Genomic DNA, 21,365 nt, shown 5'->3' with positions numbered 1-21,365 from the left:
GTGCGTAGCAACAGCTGACAGCTGCACACTCCCAGGCAGAGGAGAGAGAGAAAGAGCCTTAGGGGAGGAGAGAGCTGAGAAGCAACGGGAAGAGGTTAGGGACAGAGATAGGGCCTGCGATGAGGACAGAGACAAGGACAGAGACAGACAGGAAAGGGGACAAGGAGCGAGAGGAGCTGATGGTGAAAGATGGGACAGTGGGAGGGAAGGGAAAGAGCGGCGAGGGACGGGGCAGGCAGCGCTGAGGGGAACTTCCTGCCCAGCCCCCATACGGGGGTGCGTGGGGGTCAACGGAGGGGGGTGGGGGGAGCAAAGGTACAGCGCCGGTTTAGCGAAAGGGTCCTGAGACCTCGAAGGTGCTATGGGAGAGGGCGGGGGCGGCGGGCTGCGTTTGTCAGCCCTATTGACAGACGTGATGGGGTTTCCGTCCGTGATCAATGATTCTCATCTCCGGGCCCGAATGAGCCGCGGGGCGCCCATCCATCCCCGTCAGCGCCGCGCGGCGGCAGCAGCCCGAGGCCCCGCCCGCCCCGACCTCGGCCCCTGCCCCGCTCCTGCCCCTGCCCCGGGCCCCACCTTGGCGCGGAGCCGCGAGGGACCCCTGCCCGCTGGGCTGCCGAGCCCCGCCGGGCTCCTGCTCCTCCGGGCCCCACGTCGGGCGCCCAGTCCCGCAGCCTCGAGCCCCACGCCCGGCCCTACGCCTGGCTGGTGCCCAGATCCGGCCTCTCGGGGACAGTGTCCCGGAGCCCCTCACCCTGCTTCGCACCTGGGCCGGGGGCGTGTCTGGGGCGTGGCGGGGTGAAAGTCACCTTCGGTGCCCCCCGCTGGGCGGGAGGGGGCGCGCGGGGCGCGGCCGGGATTGGAGCGACGCGGAGCCCCGCCCCCGCCCCCCCCGCCCGCCGGAGTCAGACCCAACTTTCTCCCCCGCCCGCGCCCCGCCCCCAGCGCCGCGCTCCGCTCCTCGCGCTCAGTCCGCGGGCCGCGCCGCCCGCTCCCGCCGCTCCCGCCGCCGCCCCGCCGCCCGCCGGCCCCCGCGCCCCTGCCCGGCCCCGGCCTGCCCCGGGAGCCGCCCTGCCCGCCCCGCTCGGCCGCCCGGGAAGATGCGGCTGCTCCCGGAATGGCTTCTCCTGCTCTTTGGCCCGTGGTTCCTGAGGAAGGTAAGGGCAGCGGGGCGGCAGTGCGAGCGCGGGGGTCCCGGAACGCGAAGGTCCGGGAGTGCTGGGGGTCCGTGCGCCCGCCGCGCCCTCGGCTCGGCCTGTCCCAACTTTGCACGGCGTGGGGGCCCTGGACAGACAGACTCCCCGATTCAGGACTGTCGCTCTCCCAGCACAAGTTGGCTGAGGCTGGGGGGGTACCGGGGGTGGAGGCCCGGCCGGGATCTGGCTCCAGGCGAGGCGGCAGGGGAGGGGACGAAGCCCGGCCCGCGAGTGCGCCAGGCGGAGCGGGAGTGCGAGACAGACAGACAAGCCAGCAGGGTGTCAGCCTTGCCTTCTTTCCGCGCCAACCTCGCTCGCCTTCCTCACTGTCTGTCTGTCCCTCCACCCCACTCCTCGCCTTCCCGTTTTTCATTTCTGCACATGTCACAGTGCCAGGTGGGCACTGTGTTCCGGGTAGATCACACATGGCCCGAGCACACACGCACACACGGACTCACACAAACACGGCCGAACTTGGCTACAATCTCCTATCACATTTCCCTCGGAGACACCAGTTCCCCTGCATAACCTCACAGACACACCCCCTTTTCGCACCCCGCTGATGGAGGAGGGGGGGCTGTCTGGAAGGGGAGTCTCCTTGTCTCTCCTCCCCTTCCACCTTGCCCCCACCTAGTCCCTCTCAGCTGCCTCTTTCCCCGAGGCTCCAGGATGAGGAGCCAGGGGTTAAGGGGGCCCAGACCTGTTCTGCCCCCCACCCCTTCCACTTGGAGGCTTCAGCCCATGTACACTGGTGTGAGTGTATGTGCTGGTGTGGTCAGCATGTGTACCTGTGAGCCTGCATGTGTGTCTGGGAAAGGCAGGCTTGGGCGTCTGGTGCTGGGGCCCGGGTGCATGTGTGCACTGGTGTGGTGTAGTGGTGTTGGCTTTGCCTGGGTGAGGGTGAGTGCCCACTTGCTTCATGTGCCTGGCAGTGTGCCCCGCAAGGAGGGCCCAGGCCTGGCCCCTGATCTCCTTCCTTCAGCCTTCCATGCCCATGGCTTCCCCTTTTCCTGCTTCCCAACTGTGACCCACCTAGTTTGGGAGCAGGCACACGGCTCTGTAACCCCCCACCCTATGTGCTCCAATCCTCTGCAGAGTCTGGAAGGGGTGAATTTCTCTCTCCACCCCTTGAACCTTGAACCTACTCAGTCCAATCGAACCCAGCAGCCCCCCAGCAGGGCAAGGGCTGCCCTCATGAGGCTGGTGAGAGAGTGCTCTAATTCTCCCAGACCCGCCTGGTGACCTTGAAGGACTGGAAGGTGGGCAGAGGAGCCCCCTCTGCACCCACAGCCTCGACTGGCAGGACCGTCTTGTGGACTTGCTGCCCAGCTCTGCTTTTTACAGGACTGCAGGGGGGTCTGTGCCCCATAACACACCCATGTGTGAAGGCCTGGGTGGAAAGGATGTAGGGAAGATCCTTCCCTACCCCTCCCTTCTACTCCCTCCCCATCAAATAAACTCCCCTGTGGACAGATCTGGTTTAATTTTCTTTGCCCCCTGAAGGGGAATGAAACATCTGGTAGAGACTTGAGGGAGAGTAAGCATGAGATGTAAGTGATGGGGATCCATCTGAGTGTGTGAGAGAGAGAGCTGCAGCTGTGGGCCTCCATGCTGGAGTCAGTGGGGGAGAGTGTCTATGCTGTTTAGTCCAGCTGTGTGCATGTAAGAATCTGTGTTTGTGTGTGTGTGTACACACTGTGGGTGTGTGAATATGCATAACTGGGGGGGGGTAGAAAAACGTTTGGGTGTCTGAGTACTTGTGTGTGCTTGTATGCACTTGTGAGTATGGTGTGTGCACATGTGTTTACCCCAGGGTGGGACTCTGGTGCATCTGTGTGCTGGGGCACCTGTGTTGTATGTCTGTATGTGAGTCTCTGGGATTTGTGCCTCTCTATGTGCTTGTGGTTTTGAGTGCTTCTGAGTGAGGGTATGGGAGTGTGAGCCTCAAGATATGTTCATGTATCTGAGTGTGTGCTTGCATCTGGTTTGCACTCAAGGGTGTCTCAGTGCCAGGACTGGAGTGAGCAAAAGGAGAGGCGACACTAGGCAAAAGGCTGGCGGAGGACAGCTTACAGGTCAGCTCTTTGGGAAACCCTAATCCTCAAATGCTAACAACCCTGCCTTCTCCCTCCTGCTCACCACCCCCCAACCCCCCTCCAGGATCTCTCTCCCTCCCACTTTCTCCAGGTTCCCCCTGTCCCCTCTCAGGGTCTGGAACGTCAGACTTCCACTGCCCCTGGGGCTCGGGCTCTACCAGAGCGTCTTCAGAATCTTTCTAAGGTAGTCTCTTGAGTCCTCTCCCTCTCTGTCTCTGTCTCTCCCACCCCCAGCCAAAACAGCTGACTTCCGGGAGAAGTGGCAGGTGATCAATAGTCACTAATCACTAATCACTAATTACTAATTAGCTGAGGGAGGGCAGAGGCAGGGCCCTGTGGGACCATCCAGCTCTATCCCGCCTTGGGGAAGGATTAGGCCGAAGTGAGTCTCTCAGAGCCAGCTGGCTCCAGCCCCTGGTCCAGCCATCCCCTCCTGCTTCCTTCCCCTCTCAGGACCCCCAACTAATCTCTGGCTAGGCCACTTAGACACGCGCAGCCTGGGCTAGGGCCAGGAGCCACTGGTGGGGATTTGGGGGTAATCAGGGGCTGCAGCTGGCTCTGGGGCACAGGGAAGGGGGTCGCTGTGACAGCTCCATGGGCCAGAGCCTGCCAGCAGAAGTCGTCGGGGCCCTGAATGGGAGGGAAACCCGCTGGAAAGGATAAATTAGAGGGTCATGTGGTGGGGTGGGAGAGAAGCCAGAGAACCTACCTAGACAGGGTGACTGGGAAAGAGGGGAGGTGATTGGGGGACAGAAATTAGGTAAATAGGGGTCACTGGGGTCAGAGTAATTGGGTAATTGGGTAGGGGTGAAATGACTATGGAAAGAGACCCCGTAAGTGGGGGGTGGGAGATCACAGGAGGTCAGAGATGGGGTAATTAGCAAGGAGATGGGGGAACTTTGGACAGAGCTCAAGCAACTCAAGATGGGGGGGGGGGGGTCCATGAGGGGGACAGGGAACAGAGAGGGAAAAGGATAACAGAAAGGGGTCAGGGTAACAGAGAAGGGGCAAGATTATGAGGGAGAGCTCGTGGGGTCAAGTTTGGCCCAGTGCAGGGGCAGGGCGGCGGGGTGAGGGGGCGTTGCCCCGCTTTGGATGGGAGCACGCTGCCTGGCGGGGATGGGAAGCAGGGAGCGCTACCTTGAGCGATGGAAATTGGCGAGTCTCCCCCTCTCCCCCGCCTGCCCCTCCTCCACCTCCCGCCCACTCCCCCTCCGGCTCCGGCTTCGGGAAATTACATCCTTGCTCCGCGGCTCCCCTCCACCCCCACCGCGCCCCAGAGCCGGCGCCTTTATAGGCACATTTATTGCAATAATAAAGTGAGGCGCGGGGCGGGGGGCGGGGGGCGGCCGTTCCCGGGGGGACCGCGCCGGCTCTTGGAAGCAGGGAAATAAAATAAAATAAAATAAAATAAAAATTCAGATAACGGTGAGCCTTGCGCTGCAGACCTCCAGCAGGCGGGGAGGCCGGGCTGGGGGGGGAGGGGGCGCCCGGCCCAAGGGCAGAGCGGGGCCCACCAGCGGTCCCCCACCCCTGGAGCTGTAGTGGGGTCTGGAAAGAGGTCCTCCTGCCTCCAGCTGCCGGTGCCATTCCCATAGCCTGATCCTGCCAGGTCTTCTGCCTTTTCCTCGGACTTGTCTCCTATCCCTGTCCTCAGCTCCTGTCTCTATCCCTGTCTCCATCTACCGTTCTTGTCCCCCATTTTCCATCCCATTCCCTATTCCTGTCCCCCATCCCTATCCCCTTGGTCTCTGCATCCATCAGCATCCCTGTTTCTGCCCAATAACCGCCCCCCCCCCCATTTCTGGTCCCACTCCCATCCCCATCTCCCAGTCTCTGCTCCATCCTGGTTCCTGCCGGTCCCTAATGCCCATCTCTCATCCACCATTCCTGTCCATCCCCATCCCCATTTTTGTCCCATCTTCATCCCCCTTGTCCCTACCCCAATGGCATCCCTGTCTCTGCCCAATGCAGTCCACCATCCCTGATCTTCTCCTCATTCCTGTCCCCCACGCCCGTCCTTGCTGTGTCCTCACCCCTGCACTCTATACTGTGCCCAGTCTCGGATCCCAGCCCTCTTCCATCTCTGTCCGAGTCCTCACCCCAGCTTATCCTGTCCACTCACTCCTGTCCTCATCCCCATCTCTGTCCTTGGTTCCCAGCCGGACTTCGGACTGCCCTGACTGCGGTTCCCGGGCCTCTTTCTAGGCGTCCGGGCTCAGTATGCTATTCCCTCCCCTTCCCCAACCCGGGCAGGAACACTGTCCCTTCCCCAACCACTGGGTGCTGTCCCTTCCCCCGGCCAGAATGCTGAGCGCCCCCGCCTGACCCACGCGGCAGGAGAGAAGCAACCGACCCGTCTCGTGACCCGGGGGAGGTGCGCCCTGCAATGCGGCTGGGGGGCCGACGGCCCGATCCTCCCCACCCCCACCCCCCACCTCCCTGCCATTCCCAGCGGTTCTATCCTGAGTACCCCTCCCCCCGTGGAGTTCGTTCAGCAGCAAGAGGCAGCCTCAACTCCCCTCTGGTGCGTGGGCCGTCCTGCCTTGGGGGCAAAGCGCTCTGGCGGGGCTCCCCCCAGGCATGGACCTGGAGGAGCCTGGTGCACCCCCCCCAATCCCCCAGCCACCACGCACCTCCGCCGACAGCTGCGCTAGCCTCTCCCCTCGGCAAATGTCACCGCGCCCAATTAGCTTAATTAAACCAGCTCCAGAGCGAGGGGTACCGGTCCTCGGACAACACCGTGCTAGCGCTTACAGTCGCGCAGCGGGAGGGACAGCTCCGTGGGCTCTGGGGCAAACAGGGGCACCCATCCCACCCTGTTTTCCCCTCACTCCCACCCCCAACCACGGTTGGAGAAAGAAGACCTGAAGGACAGAGAGAGAGAGAATCACAGCTAGAGAGACAGAAAGAAAAACAGAATGAAAGGAGGATATGAGAGACAGAAAGAGAGTGAGGAAGAGACTGAGAGACAAAAAGAGATTGAGAGAAGAGTCAGGGAGAGAGAAACAGAGAGGGAGAAACAGAGAAAGAGCAAGAGCGAGGGAGGGAGAGAGAGCCCGAGTGAGCAAGGAAGCCAGAGGGAGGATTTTATTTTATTTCATTCCATGTTCCCATTTCTCGGCTCGTTTCCTCCCAGACTCTAGCCCCTCCCTGTCCGAGCTCTGCCCCCACCCCCCAACCAAGGTAGCTTTGGCCATCCCCAGCCGTCCCTTTTATCTTTGCCATTTCCTGCAGTGGGTAGGGGGATACAGGCACCCAAAGCCTGGGGATTTGCTGGGATCAGAGAAGCGGAGACGGCAATTTGTCTGGGAGCAGAGAGGGGTTGCCCTGGCGTCCCTCCCCACCCCGCCAAACCTCATCCCCCAGCTCTTGGAGGAGTCGCTGTACTGAATGGTAGCCAATGAGGTCTTGGGCTAGGAACAGAATATGGGGAGTGGGGTGGGGTGAGCTGGGGGTTGTCTTCGGAGGCATTGGGGGTTCCAGCAGCAAACAGTGGGGACTGATGGACATCCCCAGGCTGGCTGGGGAAAGTGCAGCAGTTGGGCCTGGAGGGATGAGGCAATTAGGGGTCAGAGTTCAAATGTTCAAATGACCCCCCCATCTTTCAGCTTCCTCCCCCATCCCAAAGCCTTACCCACTCCCTCCTCTAGTACCCTCTCCCAGGCTCAGGCCTTGCCCTCCCCAAACCCACCTCCATGGGGGCTCTTCCCCCACCTCCTGTGGAATGCGACCCCTTCCTCCAGCCCCTCTCAAGCTGCCATCTCAAGCCTGTCAGAGTCTATCACTCTCGCTGCCCCTGCCCCCCTTACCTGGCTGGGAGGAGGGATGGAAGGGAGGAGGAATGAGGGGGGCAATAAATATGTATGACGAGCGGGCGAGTCGGCATTAATAACCTGGGATCGCTGTGCTGCAGGGATAGGGACCAGGCGGTGGAGATTCTAGCCCAGCAGCTTGGCTCTACCATTCCTGTCCCCTGTGGATGTGTGGTGTGGGCATATGTGGGTGTGCAAACAGAGGGGGGGCCTCCTTACCTACCCAACACTCAGTCTGCAGGCCAACATGGGACCCCACCCACTCATCTCACCCCCCACCCCAGACCATTCATGTACAACTCAGAGTGAGACAACACCACACGTGTTCTGTCACTGTCAATACACTGACACAAACCCTTTAGAAAGAGCTTGCCACATGGACAGAGGATGATAGGAGCTCACACAGAAAAAATGACACCCCTAAGCAATTGCACGCAGCTACCCTCAAACCAACATACACAGACTTACAGATGACCCAGGCACACAACCACAGCAGTCCGACATACACTACCACAGACACACACACAGCCTCACTCAGACCAAGACACATACAGACAGTACACCACAGCCAACCTGGACGCACATATATAGCCACCACAGACTGACACGACAGACCTGCAGCCATCACGTGACACCACAAAACACCCATGACAGACAGATGTATGCACACACACACAATCACCAAGACTGAAATACACATGCATGGCCACCCAGGCAGTCACAGATGACCAAAAGTCGACAGACACACACTTGTTTGGTCACTCCAAGCAGACAGACACACACACATAGCCATCCCAGGCTGACAGACACACAACCACTCCAGATTGACACACAAAGCAGTCAGGGCCACACCAAATGCGCTGGCTAGTACTGACTGACTGACACACACTGACACACACGGCTCCTCTCCCTCCCGCTTTCATCTCTGGCGCTGCGTCTCCATATTTCTTCCTCTCGCTCTCTCCCCATCTCCTTCCTAACTGGCCACCTTCCCCCCACCCCCACGCCCCAGATAATTGATGGCCCGGGCCTGGCCCGGTCGCTCCCGCCTCTCGATTCATCTTGTACTCGCGCCCGCGCTGTCTCCCTGATCGGCCGCCACCTGAGACGCGCGGAGATGGGCGGGGGCGGGCAGGGGACGGTTTCTCCCGCCCCCTCCGAACCCAGGGAAGGACCACCAGGAGGCGTCCACCGCAGTAGGTGCGATGGAAGCGGGGAGGGGTGTCCATTTGTCCCCTAAGCCTCAACCCGCGGAGCCCTGACTGTCAGAGTCCTCTCTGCCGCTCAAACCGTTTCCCGCGCTACCCCGGCAGAGTCGCGGCTGAGCCCGGGGTGGGGCCTCCGCGGTCTCGGCAGAAGCAATGGAAGGTCTTCAGGCCTCTTTCTTGATGCTGGATGTTGACAGTGGCCACTGTCTCACATGGAGGAGTCCAGCTTCTGGCTGGCCCATTATCCCGAACCAACCAGGGACCAGGCTAGGGCGTCATTTCTCAGATATGCAAGCTGAGGCCCAGATAGATGAAGTGACTTGGCCAAGACCACATAGCTTGAAAGGGGCAGAGGTGGTACTCGAATGCACACCCTCTGAACCACCCGATGCCAAGTACGCGATTCTATGTGGTCTCCTCCCGGCGGTGGAAAGGGATTGGCACGGGCAGGGCTCCGGCGGGGTGGCCAGGGACAACCCCAGCGTCTCTCTGTCCTCCTCTTTCTTCCTCCACAGGGCGTCAGTGCTCAGATGTCGGAGTCCGGGAGGCCGCAGTACCTAGAGCTGCGCCCTGCCGCCGCGGGAGGGGGCGCCCCTGGCCAGCAGCTCCCTGCACGGGGCTCTCCCGACGCCCTGGGCACCGCCCGCTCCTGGAGCTGGGCCTGGCCGGCTAACCACACCGGGGCGCTGGCCCGGGCAGGGGCAGCCGGGGCGCTGCCTGCGCAGCGCAGCAAGCGGAAGCCGTCCATCAAAGCGGCCCGCGCCAAGAAGATCTTCGGCTGGGGGGACTTCTACTTCCGAGTGCATACTCTCAAGTTCTCGCTGCTGGTGACCGGCAAGATCGTCGACCACGTGAACGGCACCTTCAGCGTGTACTTCCGCCACAACTCGTCCAGCCTGGGTAACCTCAGCGTCAGCATCGTACCACCCTCCAAGCGTGTCGAGTTTGGGGGCGTCTGGCTGCCTGGGCCCTCTCCCCACCCTCTGCAGTCCACGCTGGCCCTGGAGGGAGTGCTCCCGGGGCTGGGACCCCCGCTGGGGATGGCGGCGGCGGGACCCGGCCTCGGAGGCACACTCGGGGGCGCGCCGACAGGCCCACTCGGGGGCGCGCTGGGAGTGCCTGGGGCCAAAGAGTCACGCGCTTTTAACTGCCACGTGGAGTATGAGAAGACAAACCGTGCGCGCAAGCACCGCCCGTGCCTGTACGACCCATCGCAGGTGTGTTTCACCGAACACACGCAGAGCCAGGCCGCCTGGCTCTGTGCCAAGCCCTTCAAAGTCATCTGCATTTTCGTCTCCTTCCTCAGCTTTGACTACAAACTTGTGCAGAAAGTGTGCCCAGATTATAACTTCCAGAGCGAGCACCCCTACTTTGGGTAGCTCGCTCCGCCCCCGCCCCGTCCCCGAGCTTTCCGCCAAGTCCTGGCCTTGCTAGGTGGGCCCTCTCCCCCTGACCCGCCCTCCTGCGGCCGCGTACACCCCATCCTCTGGGGGCGGAGGGGAACAGCCCTCCCGGGGACACCAGCCGGTGTGGGTCCTCTTGTCCTTATCCGGAGTGCCCACGAGGCGGGACTTGACGGCGGTTCCAGCGTCCCCTGTGTCTACACGTGTTCCCCCTGCTCTTCTGGCGCTAGGCTGGGCGTTCCTTTCGCTCTCAACTTTAATAACGCCCGGCCTGGCATCCTCCGCCCACCCTGACTTATCCCCAGGCGCTTGTCCTCCCGCTGCGCCCTGTCCCCTGGTTCAGACTGGCCGCCTGTAAACTCCGGCTTGTGTCCATCCCCTACTGCCTGCCCCGCTGTACGCCTGTCCCTTTCTTCCCCCAAACTCCTCTAGGGTAGTGCAAGCGGCACTGGCAGAGGCACTGCCCGGGCCCTGCCCTCTCCCCGCCTCCCTCCTGTCCCCGCAGTCCAGCTCCACCTGCCCCTCTCCGGCTGCTTCCTCTCTGTGATATTTTTTCTACGCCAAAACAGACGGGAAAGGGAACAAAATAAAGTGAAATCCAATAGGTGTTTGCGTGAGACCTTTGTAGGGAAGTGGGGGGAGGGGTGGGCTTCTGTCTGGCAGAGACCTGGCAGGGGCTTCCTCCCTCGGCGGTTTGTGGGGAAACTGAGGCAAAGACTGTCAGAGCTAGGACCTTAGAAGTCATCCAAGACCGGATCAGAGCGAGATGAGGGCGACCCTTTGGGTAAAAGTACAGCCTAACGGGGGATTCCCCTCCCTGAGGCGGGGGTGGAGGGATGTTTGAAGCTGCAGCAGATAGGATGGGGGTTAGACTGAGAAGGGACTAACCAGTGGTCGATTCGGGAGAATCCAGTCTGGGGAAGGAGATATATAAGGGCTTGAATGGGATAGAGATGCAGGGACAGCATGGGCAGAGCGCCGACAACCTGCTGAGCTCCGCGGGGCCGGTGGGTGGCGGCAGGTAGGGGGGAGAGGGAAGAGTGCGGCATCTGGAGTCATCGATCTTCCTTTTCCTTCCTAATTTCGTGGGCGCTGAGTTTGCAGACGGATGAGGGAGGGAGGGAGGGAGGCCTGGGATGAGGTGATGGAGGAAGGGACAAGCGCGGGTTTGGAGGCCGGGCCGCGGCACCGCCTCCTGCCTCCTGCAAACCAGGTGGTCTTCAGCCAGCTGCCCACCTCCCCACCCCCACCTCCAGCTGCCTCTGGCAGATGTGGCTGGTCATTTTATCTGCCCCCAACCCCGGCCTGGGCGTTAATTGGCTGCGGCTTCATTAGCAGTTCTCAAACTCAGCCGCACCCTCCCTTGGGGACCCCTAGCTGGGTGGGGGGTGGGGGTTTGGACAAGCTGAGGCACAGAGCAACTCCTCGCCTTCCTTCGCCTTGCATCTCGGGTCAAGGTACCAACTCTGAGAGAGGTCTGTCTTCCAGGGGATTGTGCACTGGCTCCAGTGGGAAACCGAGGCAGAGGGCCAGTGACCCAGACACCCCAGGAAGTGAAAAGTCATAAGAGGAAAATAAATATCTGCTGGCTGGCTGGCTGGATGACAGGATCAACTGAAAGGGGGAGGGGGGTGGGAAGTGGTTCTGGATCAGAGCTTGGAGGAAGGAGAGGAATCTAGCTTTCTCCTAAAATCGACCTATTGCTGGAAAGACCTGAGAAAAATCTGAGGCTAGAGTGGGAGGGAAGGAGGTTGGCACTAAAGGGGAACTTCTGAGGCCTTCTATGGGGTAGGAATGATTGGAACTAGCAAGTTAGCCTGTCTGGGCCTCAGTTTCCTCATGTGTAAATTGACAATAAAATGGCACATCCTGGGGATTAAATAAGACTGCATGTGAACGTGCTCTGTGACATGCTCCTCTTCTCCTACTTTTACAAACCTGCTCCTCCTGGCCATCTCCTGCTCCTGGAGCAGAGTGAGGAGCCTCCTTCTGTTATTGCTCTTGTCCCATTTGTTACCTGCTCAGCTCATGATGTTCCAGCAGGCGGTGTCCTCTTATAACCTAGGGCTATGGACTCTTGTGACTTAAAAGGACATTCCTTTAAACCAGACTTCATCTGGATAAAACCCCTGGGGGAGGGAATAATTGACCTCTCCAAGGTAGGTTTCCAATGTTGGCTGGGCATCAGAATTGGCTGAGAAACATGGTATAAATATGAGTGCAGGGCCTCTCCTCTGACTCAATGGATGTGGGGTGGAATGCAAGCATTTGATGATCACACTGACATACACACAACCAAATCTCTCCTCAGTGATTCTGACAAGCAGTGGTTTTGATAACCACTGCCTTAGATAGCAATATTTTTCATTCGTTCATTCATTCAACAGACACACACTGAGCTCCTTTTCAGTGTCCGGCTATGCTATCACCCTGCGGATATAAAGAGAGCACACTGACTGCTGGGGCACCAAGAGGTAAACAGGTAACAAAATGGGACAAGTGCAATGACAGGAGGAGGCTCTTCCCTCTGCTCCAGAATGTCCAGGAGGAGGAGGAGATGGTCATAAGGGGACAGGTTTGTGAGGCAGCAGAAGACGGGAGGACAATCTATCGCAGAGCATGCTCACATGCAAAGTTTCATTTAATCCCCCGGGCATGCTATATTGATATCGATTTACAAGTGAGGAAACTGAGGCTCAGAATAAGCTAACTTAGTAGTCTCAGAGCTGGAACTCAGGTCTCTAACCCTTCCAAACCAGGTGCTTTCTGGAACACCATATCTCTCCATCTTGTACAGGAGTCTTTATCTCCCAGAGCACCTAACAATGCTAGTATTTAATAGGCACTTAATAACTGTTCCTGTCCAACTGGAAGAACAAAACAAAAAACTCTGAACAGCTTCAGGATAGTGAACAGATAGGTGTCCTTTGATTTTTTATCTTTCAGGCAAGGACCTGTAACCCAGGGGCTAGACATGTGAAAGTGAAGTGGCAGAAGGGGAAAAAACTACAATTTCCGAAAGGCCCTAGAGGGGCCATCTCACGCATGCGTAGATCCCTCCCCTTATTCCTGCGGCATCTCAGGCGACTCTTGAGGCGCATGCGCTCTCTGATCCGTCTTCTTCCGCTCTGCTTCTGCCTTAGGAGCTAGTTGGTGGCTGGACTTCCTACGATTTCGGACTGCAATGCTACCCTTTCCTTTGCTCTGGGCGGCCCGGGTAAGGCTGGAGCTCGGGAGACTGGGAGACCAGTGGAAAGGAAGCCCTTTTCCTTTCCTAACTCTTATTCACAAACTCTGGGGTTCTCCGGCTTTTTCATGCACGTGTTCTGGGGCCTGGGGAAGCGGAGGCGAAACTAGGCAATCCTAGTTTGAGACCCCGGCGCGCGCGCAGGTTGAACTGGTGCCCCTCCTCCCGCGGACAGACGTCCCAGAACTTCGTGGCCGCCCATTTCACGTGGCATTAATGGAGGGGACCGCGCCGGATGCCCCACGACTCTGGCGGGAAAACGACAGGGGTTCCCTACCTGCACCCAGGAACTGAGCTTTTCCGGCTAGCTCTGAGTCGTGCAGATGATGCAACCCGGCCTCATTGCTTGCTTCAGGGGGCTGGGGCTGTCTGTGTCCTGGAGGGAGATGGACAGGGTGGGGGTGGAGGGCGTCTCTGCCGGCAGATACCCCCACCCCCACCCCTTTTCCCCGGGGACTGTTAAAGGCCTATCCTTCCACTTTCATTCCTCTGGAGACCAGCTTTACGGCCTGTGGGCTTAACCCTGCCAACTTGACTTCTTCCCACCCAACTGGGGTATCAGTTTATGAGGGCCCTGAGAGAAGCCCTTTAATTCCTGTGGGTTGGGAGGTTCTGGGACCTCACTGGGCTTCTAGTGAGTTCTGGAGATACAGGCTTCTGGAAGACAAACTTTGCCCTGTGATTTTGCAGAGCAGTGGTGTGGGGAGGTTCTGAGGTGAGGGAAATGGACTGAATCAGAACCACCCTCTGGACATTGATCTCAGCCTTGGCTCTAGAACTGGCTTGTGGAGGTGGAGGTGGGGCTGGTGAGAACTGGAGCTTGACAACTGGCCGCTGAGTTTGGAGCCAGGGGGACCAATAGGCATTACTGAGGGTGGTTGGAAGACAGTTTATCTGGACTCTTCATTTGACCCTGGCTTTTCCTGCCCCCAGCCCCTGCAGAGATGTGGTCAGTTGATCAGGATGGCCATACGAACCCAGCACAGCGACGCAGCCCAGACCCAGACTGGGGAAGCAGCCAGGGGCTGGACAGGCCAGGAAAGGCTGTCAGACAGTGACCCTGAAATGTGGGAACTGCTGCAGAGGGAGAAAGACAGGCAGTGTCGTGGCCTGGAACTCATCGCCTCAGAGGTGGGACCTGGGGAGAGGGAGCTGGGTTTGGGTCATCTGGGTGCAGGAGATAAACAGGTCACCTTACTGATAATGCTCCAGAACTCCCTTTCAGATGTGGGCTCTTCCTGCTGGGCCTTTTCTCTCCCTCCTTAGTGTCCTCGAAAGCAAAGGCAGGACCAGTCTAGGTTCCGCAGAAGAGGAGGGACATTTGGGAGCCTCTAGGCTCCCAAGAGGAAAGAGGGGCTTAGAGGCACAAGTTTGAGCGAACAGGTAGCCTTCCTGGGGACATACCTATTGTGCCAGCTGGGTTTGAGGATGCTGCCTCTGGTGCTGTCCCAGGCCTGGTAAGAAACCCTGAATGAACAGAGCATTCTGTGGAATCCGGCTCCAGCAGGGTGGGGGTGGCAGTCCAGGGAAGGAACTCAGTACCTTCTGAGCAAGAACCCTGACACTGATTCCCCCACCCCCCACCCCAGAACTTCTGCAGCCGAGCTGCGCTGGAGGCCCTGGGGTCCTGTCTGAACAACAAGTACTCGGAGGGTTATCCTGGCAAGAGGTGAGGGCTAGGCACTAGAAGGCTGAAGGGCAGTATCAGGGACGGTGCTCCCAGTGGGGAAAACCTACCTGTACTCTCCCAGGGATTGTAGAGGAGTGATCTGCCCAGTCCTTTGCTGTTGGTCAAGAGGGGTGGTGGAGCCCTTTCTCTGTGTCCTCATGTATCTCCCCGCTCCCATGGCAGGTATTACGGGGGAGCAGAGATAGTGGATGAAATCGAGCTACTGTGTCAGCGCCGAGCCTTGGAGGCCTTTGACCTGGATCCTGCACAGTGGGGAGTCAATGTCCAGCCCTACTCAGGGTCCCCAGCCAATTTGGCTGCCTACACAGCCCTCCTGCAGCCCCATGACCGAATCATGGGGCTGGACCTGCCCGATGGGGGACAGTGAGTGTATATGGGGTGGGTGATGGACTTGGTGGGCAGTGGGCAGTATGGGCGTGGGAGAAGAGTTGTTAACTGAACAGCTGCTGTGTGCCGTGCGCATGGAACAGGCCTCTCCCTGACCTGCGAGTTACATTTTATGTAATGAGGGTGGTGCCTGCTAGGGGCAGTGTTTCAGGGTTGGAAGCCTTTGGAGTTTGGCACAAAGGGAGTGGGTAAGCCTGGGGTTATTCCACTCTGAGACCTCCTTACTTCCTCCCCCTGCCTAGTCTTACCCATGGCTACATGACTGATGTCAAACGGATCTCAGCCACATCCATTTTCTTCGAGTCCATGCCCTATAAGCTGAATGTGAGTGCTCTTGGGTGTGGGGAGGGGGTTGCTCTCCCCAGGAAGGTGAGGAACTGGAGCCCTGGGCAGCCCTCAGGGTCAAGAGGGAGAGTGAGCTGTCTGGCTTCCTTCTCAGGGCTTTCACTGTTTGTCTGTCTGTCTAGCCCCAAACTGGCCTCATTGACTATGACCAGCTGGCCCTGACTGCCCGACTTTTCCGACCTCGGCTCATTATTGCTGGAACCAGCGCTTATGCACGCCTCATTAACTATGCCCGGATGAGAGAGGTGGGTGGAGGGCACCTGGGGTGGGCGTGAGCAGGGGAATCTTGGAGGAGGGGCAGCCTTGGCCGGGCCTCTCTGGTCCATCCCCAGGCTAAGGCCTGTCTCCGTATCTGTGCAGGTATGTGATGAGGTCAAGGCTCACCTGCTGGCAGATATGGCCCACATCAGCGGCTTGGTGGCTGCCAAGGTGATCCCCTCACCTTTCAAGCATGCGGATGTTGTCACCACCACCACTCACAAGACCCTTCGAGGGGCCAGGTCAGGCTCCCCTGAGGCCAGACCTAGCCTTTCTCTGTCTTCTGTGCCCTACTCCCTAGGGCATTGTTGAGCCGTGTCTGAGAGGAATTCATTCCCACCCCAGCCCTGAAGGCCTCCACCGAGTCTTGCGATGAGTCTTCTTTTCATGACGCATGGTGGCCATTCCCTGGTGGGGGATTTAGGAGTGGGGGTGAGGACCCGATTCCCCACCATCACTGGAATCCAGAGCACAACTAAAGTGGACTCAGAGTCCTCAGGGGGCACAGGCCAGGCAGCTTCCTCTGCTTCCCCCATCCCTTGCCCTTTCTTGTCAGCTTCAATTCTGACCTTCTACCTCCCACATAGGTCTGGACTCATCTTCTACCGGAAGGGTGTGCGGGCTGTGGACCCTAAGACTGGCCGGGACATCCCTTACACGTTTGAGGACCGAATCAACTTTGCCGTGTTCCCATCCCTGCAGGGGGGGGCCCCACAACCATACCATTGCTGCAGTAGCTGTGGCCCTAAAGCAGGTTGGGGAGCCTGCCTGTGGGGTGGATGGAAGGGAGGGGACAGGATTGGGGGGTGGGGTGGGTCAAGGTTGAGGTTACAGGAGCTATGCTGGGGGTAGAGGGGCAGGGCACTGGGGTCCAGACCTAGGGTCACAGGTGCTGCTGTCCCATCTCCAGGCCTGTACCCCCATGTTCCGGGAGTACTCCCTGCAGGTTCTGAAGAATGCTCAGGCCATGGCAGATGCCCTGCTAAAGCGAGGCTATTCACTGGTGTCTGGTGAGCCAGGGGGGATGGGTGGGGGCCTCTAACCTCAGACAGAGGCCCAGGACTTGCCACTCCTGCTTTGGTCCCCCCTTAGGTGGCACCGACAACCACCTGGTGCTGGTGGATCTACGGCCCAAGGGCCTGGATGGAGCTCGGGCTGAGCGGGTACTGGAGCTCGTATCTATCACTGTCAACAAGAACACCTGTCCTGGAGACCGAAGTGCCATCACACCTGGGGGCCTGCGGCTTGGTGAGACCTAGGGTTTGAGGAGGGAAGGGTCTGGGTGGCTGTCAGGTGGCCTTGGCTATGCTAATCCTCCCTCTTCTGCCTCCCTCCCAGGGGCCCCAGCCTTGACATCCAGACAGTTCCATGAGGATGACTTCCGGAAAGTTGTGGACTTTATAGATGAAGGTGTCAACATTGCCTTGGAGGTGAAGAGCAAGACTGGTGAGTGGGCAGGACCCCCGAGCCAGCCAGTTTATACTCACCTATCTGCCCCTCCCCCGGCTGACCTAACTCACTGCCCTAGAGCTTTGACCACTTTTTCTCTCACCCCTCTCTAGCCAAGCTCCAGGATTTCAAATCCTTCCTGCTCAACAACCCAGAAACAAAGCAGCAGCTCAGAGACCTCAGGCAACGGGTGGAGCAGTTTGCCAGGGCCTTCCCCATGCCTGGTTTTGATAAGGTCTGAAGGCACCTGGAACATGAGGCCCCCCAGACTGGAAGTTACTCTCCCTACTCCCTACTTGGGCCAGTGGAGGGGAAAACCTTTCTTCCTGTTTTTTGTAGGGGGCAGGGAAGTCCTCCTGCTTAGGGGGAGAGCCAGGTATAATCCTCCTTCCCAGAATTCATAGCTGAGAAGAGCTTTTTTGGTAACAAGACTTAGAAGGGTATCCTGGGGCTTTGTGCCCTAAGTCTGCCAGTATCTCAGTGTTACAGACTCCTTGCTCTTTCTTGGGGGGGAAGTGGAAAGGGAGGGAGTTACTCTTCTGAGCCAGTGAAAGTGATGAGAAGGCACCCCCCCTTCCTGTTTTTATCTAATAAAATGCTAACCCACCCTGTTTCTATTACTGTGGGAGGGTTCCCCTGGCCCAGGTGGTGATTTGTCTCCCTCAGTGTGCTCCTCCCTTCCCTCCCACCACCACCCCAAGGACCCCCGGGGCTGCAGCCGCCTCTCTGTCTGTGATCAGAGCCGACACCAGACGTGATTAGCAGGCGCAGAAAATTCAATTTGTTAAATGAAATTGTATTTTGCCCACGGCTGTTTCTGTTTGATCCCGGGGGACCGAGGGGAGCAAGGAGGGGCCTGGAGGCCCAGGTGCGAGGGGGGAGGGAGCACTGGTGGGCGGGAAGGCAGCGGGCTTCTGGGGGAGGAGGAGCGAACTGCAGGGGTGAGCGCCCTATCCCCGCAGGCTGGGCGGCCCAGGACAAGCCACGCCGAGCCCGAGCAGCGCCGCCCCTGGGCGGGCACCCGGTGCCTCAGCTAACGTGGGGCTTGCCACGTCTCTTGGCACTCGAAGGCCCCTGCTCACTCTGACTCACGTAGGTCACGCTCAACACGTAGCCAAAGCCACACCCTGAAAGGCCCCCGAGGCTCGGCAGGGGGGCTGGCCAGCTCCTTTAGGGTCGACCCCCGCCGCAGCTTTCCTCCTAATTCATCCTTCCCTTTTCTTCTCCCACCCCCCGCAATTCCCCGTGGGGCTCAAGCCGAGGGTCAGAGGCGCTTCCGCTGAGAGCAAGCGGGAGGGGTGGGGGTGGAGCTGCCTCCCCTCCGCGTGGGAACCGGGCCGGGCCTGGGGAAGCGGGGCCTGAATGGGGCGGCAGAATGGTGCTGGAGGATAAGGAGGTGGGGGGTGAGGGGGCGGCTGGCGATGGCGAGTGGAAGAAATTAGTGGGCTGGGGACCGTGGTTTACATTCAACGTGGGCTCCAGCTCATCTTAGAAGTCTGGCCGGTCTTTCTTGAGCTTCTTATAGTCAGTGGAAACTGCAAGGAACTGTGAGAAGAGGGAAAACGAGGCTGCACCGGGCACCCTAGGCATCTTTCTGTGCTGCGGCGCTGGAGCGGTCGGTCCTGGGACCGAGGTATGAGCGGATGCATGGGGGTGTAGCCCTTGGGCCATCGGGAGGTACCTTATATTGGTCATTGGGACTCAGGCGGTTCCAGGGCTCTGGATTATTCTTTCGATCCCAGCTGTGGAGCAGGAGGGGAAGGGTTAGGGTCTCCTCTCCCGCAGCCTGGACTCTGGAGCATAACGTGACCCCCAAGCTCCAGCCCGGGTCCGCCCCTTCTTCCTCATCGCCTACCCTGGGGAGGGGGAGGGGTATTTCCCAAAGACTGACAGGGAAGGGTGCGAACAAGCGAGACAAGAAGCCTGTCGTCGTTTGTCAGCGTGGGGCCAGGTGACAGAACCCGGTCGGGGGATTCCTGCGGCTCCCCTAGGTTAGCCTTGCAGGAGGGCTGCAGGAATCGGACGGACATCCCGAGGAACTGGACTGGCCTTTCGGTGATTTGTCTCGAATTGCCATAATGCCTTGGGTGCCTTGGGATCGCCGCCACTCGCCCCCGACCTCCCGGCTCAGCCCAGTGTGGAATCTCGGCGCCACCCAGGCCCCTATGGCGCCCCCAGCCGCCCACTCGGTCATACCCCCAGGGCGCGGGCGCGGAGGTAGCAGTGCCCCATGGCCCGCAGCCGGCAGAGTGGCGTCGCCATGGCAACCGGGCAGGGAGCGTTGCGGGCTCCGCGGCCCGGAGCGGGCGAAGTAGGGAGCCATCGAGCAGTGAGTGGCCCTTTGTGCCCGAGGGGAGATCGGGGTTTCGCGGGTCGGAGCAGGCTCCAGCCCTGAGGTGTACTGGGTATCGTCGGAGATGCGTGACCTGGGGATCCCCGCTAGGGGACCCCTGCGAGGTCCATGTGTCCTCACCCCATCTTGCCCCACCCCAGGCCCCTTGCCTGAGTCCTAAACCCGGCCTTTACCAGACGTCGGGGCTGCGCAGGGCGAGCCGCAGCAGGTAGAGCGCCGCGCTGCCCATTCCCAGGCCGATGAAACCGATCATCGGGATGAGCTGCGGGAAAGAGGGAGGGCACATTTTCGGATCAGCCCTCCCGCCCTGCAGTTCCTCATCGTCCTTTGCAAACTTCTCTGCGCTCCCTCCCTTCTGGGAGAGGGGACTTGGAACCTCCTACACCACATCCCCCCATCCGTGGTCTCCCTCACCGGACAATGAGCCTGTCCGAGGTAGATTCGAGAGACACAGGGGCACATTGCAGGGATGGGTTGCAGACACCTTGGGGGAAAACTAGGCGAGTTGGAGGAATTGGGCAAGAGGCAGGGAACTGGGGCATTTGCGGGCCATGGGCTCTAGAGGCACAACTCACCGCGGGATGTCTTTTAATCTGCCGGTAGAAGCGGGCCCCCAGACTGGTTCCCGCCATATCGCCTCTCCAGTGTCTGGTCCTCTCCAGCGATCTGCACCCTCCCTCCTCCTAGGGTCCCTCCTCCTAGGGTCCCGCCCCCCGGCCGGGAGGGGTCAGCCCAGCCCAGCCTGGCCCTGCACACCCAGCTTCTTCAGACTCACCCAACCCCCGCCCAGCTCCCCTCCTCCCCCAATTCCAGGCCCAAAGCAGCAGGGGAATTGTTGGGGCAAGGAGATGTTCTGACTTCTTCATTTTTCTCCAGATGCCTGCACCCTGATCTGTGAGACATCATCATACCTGGGACCTTGGGCCTTGGGAGGGAGATGCTGCACACATGCTCAAGACCTATTGAGGAAGAATCCAGAAGTGGGCGGAGGGACCAGTCATAGAAGAGGCAGGCAGACAGACTTCTAGCAAAGCACCCCTGTGTGAAGTGCCCACAGGTGGGATCAGGAGGAGCCAGGGGCAGGTGAGGGCATCTGCAGTACTCCCTGACTAGTGTAGGGGAAGGGGGTGAGGGGTGGCGTGGGCAGACTCACAGCACTAAGGCTGCCCTGGCTTTTTTTGTCCTGGGTGGTTTTTCCAAGCTGCATTTGGCCTGGGATAGTGGTCGGGGACTGAGGAGCCTGGGACACATCTAGAACCTGGCTTGGGCCAGAATAAGTCAGTTGGCACTGTTTTGGGATTTGAGAGACTTACTTGCTGGTAAAGGTGAAGGTGGAGCCACCTAAGGAGACAGCCCTGTGCTTCTGGCCTTGGGGAGGAAAGAAAGAATGGAGCGATGGGGAGGAAAGAGAATGGAGCGATAGGGAAGAGTCAAGGAAAGATAGAAAAGGTGTTGAAGGAGGAAAGAGAATGAGACAGAACTGTGGAGCACTTGCCCGTTTCTGCAGCCAACTCAGATGTATGCTATGCTGCCAGGTTTGGAAGGCTCACCGCCCCCTTTGGGGAACCGGGTCCTAGGAGCACAGGAGCCGAGTCCTAACCGCCTCTCCTCACTCCCACGCTGCCCCAGCAGCCGAATCCCCTCTCCCCTCCAAAGCCGGCCCGGGGATAGGCGGAGGCAGGGGCGAGCTGTGCACACACCGCTGGACCCCTCGGGGTCCGGGGAGGGAGGGGACCCTTGCTGGGAGCGACCCCCTCCCCTTCCCCGGGGCTGATACTTCCCCTGCCCCCAGCGCTGACAAGCACGGCTGTAATTAGGCTGCGGGGTCCCCGGCTCTCCGCCTCCCTCCGGCGGATAATGAGATAAAGTGTCAGAGACACGGCGAGAACAAAGAGACAGAGACTCGCTGCGATATATG

At 59.6% G+C, this 21,365-nt stretch overlaps 3 protein-coding genes and 1 long non-coding RNA gene across 7 annotated transcripts; 2 read left to right on the top strand and 2 right to left on the bottom strand.

Moving 5' to 3' along the window:
* Nucleotides 1-1,027: 1,027 nt before the first annotated feature.
* Nucleotides 1,028-10,304, top strand: NXPH4 (neurexophilin 4). Its single transcript, XM_037845216.1, has 2 exons — nucleotides 1,028-1,157; nucleotides 8,831-10,304. Exons 1-2 carry the CDS (start codon nucleotides 1,101-1,103, stop codon nucleotides 9,692-9,694), a joined length of 921 nt encoding a protein of 306 aa, XP_037701144.1. The 5' UTR covers nucleotides 1,028-1,100; the 3' UTR covers nucleotides 9,695-10,304.
* Nucleotides 10,305-12,646: 2,342 nt separating this feature from the next.
* LOC119541358 lies at nucleotides 12,647-15,012 on the bottom strand. Of its 3 annotated transcripts, XR_005218234.1 has the most exons (4): nucleotides 14,703-15,012; nucleotides 14,370-14,432; nucleotides 13,243-13,341; nucleotides 12,647-13,051 (listed from the first exon to the last, which is right to left on the bottom strand). It is a non-coding gene; the product is annotated as an uncharacterized LOC119541358 (long non-coding RNA). The 3 variants fall into 3 exon arrangements; XR_005218236.1 differs by lacking the exon at nucleotides 14,370-14,432; XR_005218235.1 differs by lacking the exons at nucleotides 14,370-14,432; nucleotides 14,703-15,012 and adding an exon at nucleotides 13,585-13,612.
* Nucleotides 12,801-21,341, top strand: SHMT2 (serine hydroxymethyltransferase 2). The gene is given in 15 exon segments (XM_037845212.1): nucleotides 12,801-12,935; nucleotides 13,899-14,096; nucleotides 14,555-14,634; nucleotides 14,818-15,018; nucleotides 15,285-15,366; nucleotides 15,510-15,632; nucleotides 15,748-15,887; nucleotides 16,233-16,347; nucleotides 16,349-16,399; nucleotides 16,556-16,655; nucleotides 16,738-16,893; nucleotides 16,984-17,091; nucleotides 17,208-17,329; nucleotides 18,057-20,530; nucleotides 20,983-21,341. Coding segments are annotated over 14 exon segments (1,584 nt in total). The 5' UTR covers nucleotides 12,801-12,902; the 3' UTR covers nucleotides 18,132-20,530; nucleotides 20,983-21,341.
* NDUFA4L2 (NDUFA4 mitochondrial complex associated like 2) lies at nucleotides 17,875-20,560 on the bottom strand. Of its 2 annotated transcripts, XM_037845218.1 has the most exons (4): nucleotides 20,023-20,123; nucleotides 19,621-19,709; nucleotides 18,776-18,836; nucleotides 17,875-18,639 (listed from the first exon to the last, which is right to left on the bottom strand). In XM_037845218.1, exons 1-4 carry the CDS (start codon nucleotides 20,077-20,079, stop codon nucleotides 18,583-18,585), a joined length of 264 nt encoding a protein of 87 aa, XP_037701146.1. In that variant the 5' UTR covers nucleotides 20,080-20,123; the 3' UTR covers nucleotides 17,875-18,582. The 2 variants fall into 2 exon arrangements, with proteins under 2 accessions (XP_037701146.1, XP_037701145.1); XM_037845217.1 differs by having other exon boundaries at nucleotides 17,875-18,836; nucleotides 20,023-20,560.
* Nucleotides 21,342-21,365: the final 24 nt, after the last annotated feature.

Source organism: Choloepus didactylus, chromosome 8, assembly GCF_015220235.1.
Source record: "Choloepus didactylus isolate mChoDid1 chromosome 8, mChoDid1.pri, whole genome shotgun sequence".
Taxonomy (NCBI): domain Eukaryota; kingdom Metazoa; phylum Chordata; class Mammalia; order Pilosa; family Megalonychidae; genus Choloepus; species Choloepus didactylus.
This window is presented reverse-complemented; position numbering and strand designations above follow the sequence as displayed.

Coding starts and splice junctions, on each gene's coding strand:
- NXPH4 (XM_037845216.1), top strand. CDS start 1,101: ATGCGGCTGCTCCCGGAATGGCTTCTCCTGCTCTTTGGCCCGTGGTTC. Junction 1,158..8,830: donor GCCCGTGGTTCCTGAGGAAG/GTAAGGGCAGCG, acceptor CTTCCTCCACAG/GGCGTCAGTGCTCAGATGTC.
- NDUFA4L2 (XM_037845217.1), bottom strand. CDS start 20,079: ATGGCGGGAACCAGTCTGGGGGCCCGCTTCTACCGGCAGATTAAAAGA. Junction 19,710..20,022: donor AGATTAAAAGACATCCCGCG/GTGAGTTGTGCC, acceptor TCTTTCCCGCAG/CTCATCCCGATGATCGGTTT. Junction 18,837..19,620: donor CTGCGCAGCCCCGACGTCTG/GTAAAGGCCGGG, acceptor CCTGCTCCACAG/CTGGGATCGAAAGAATAATC.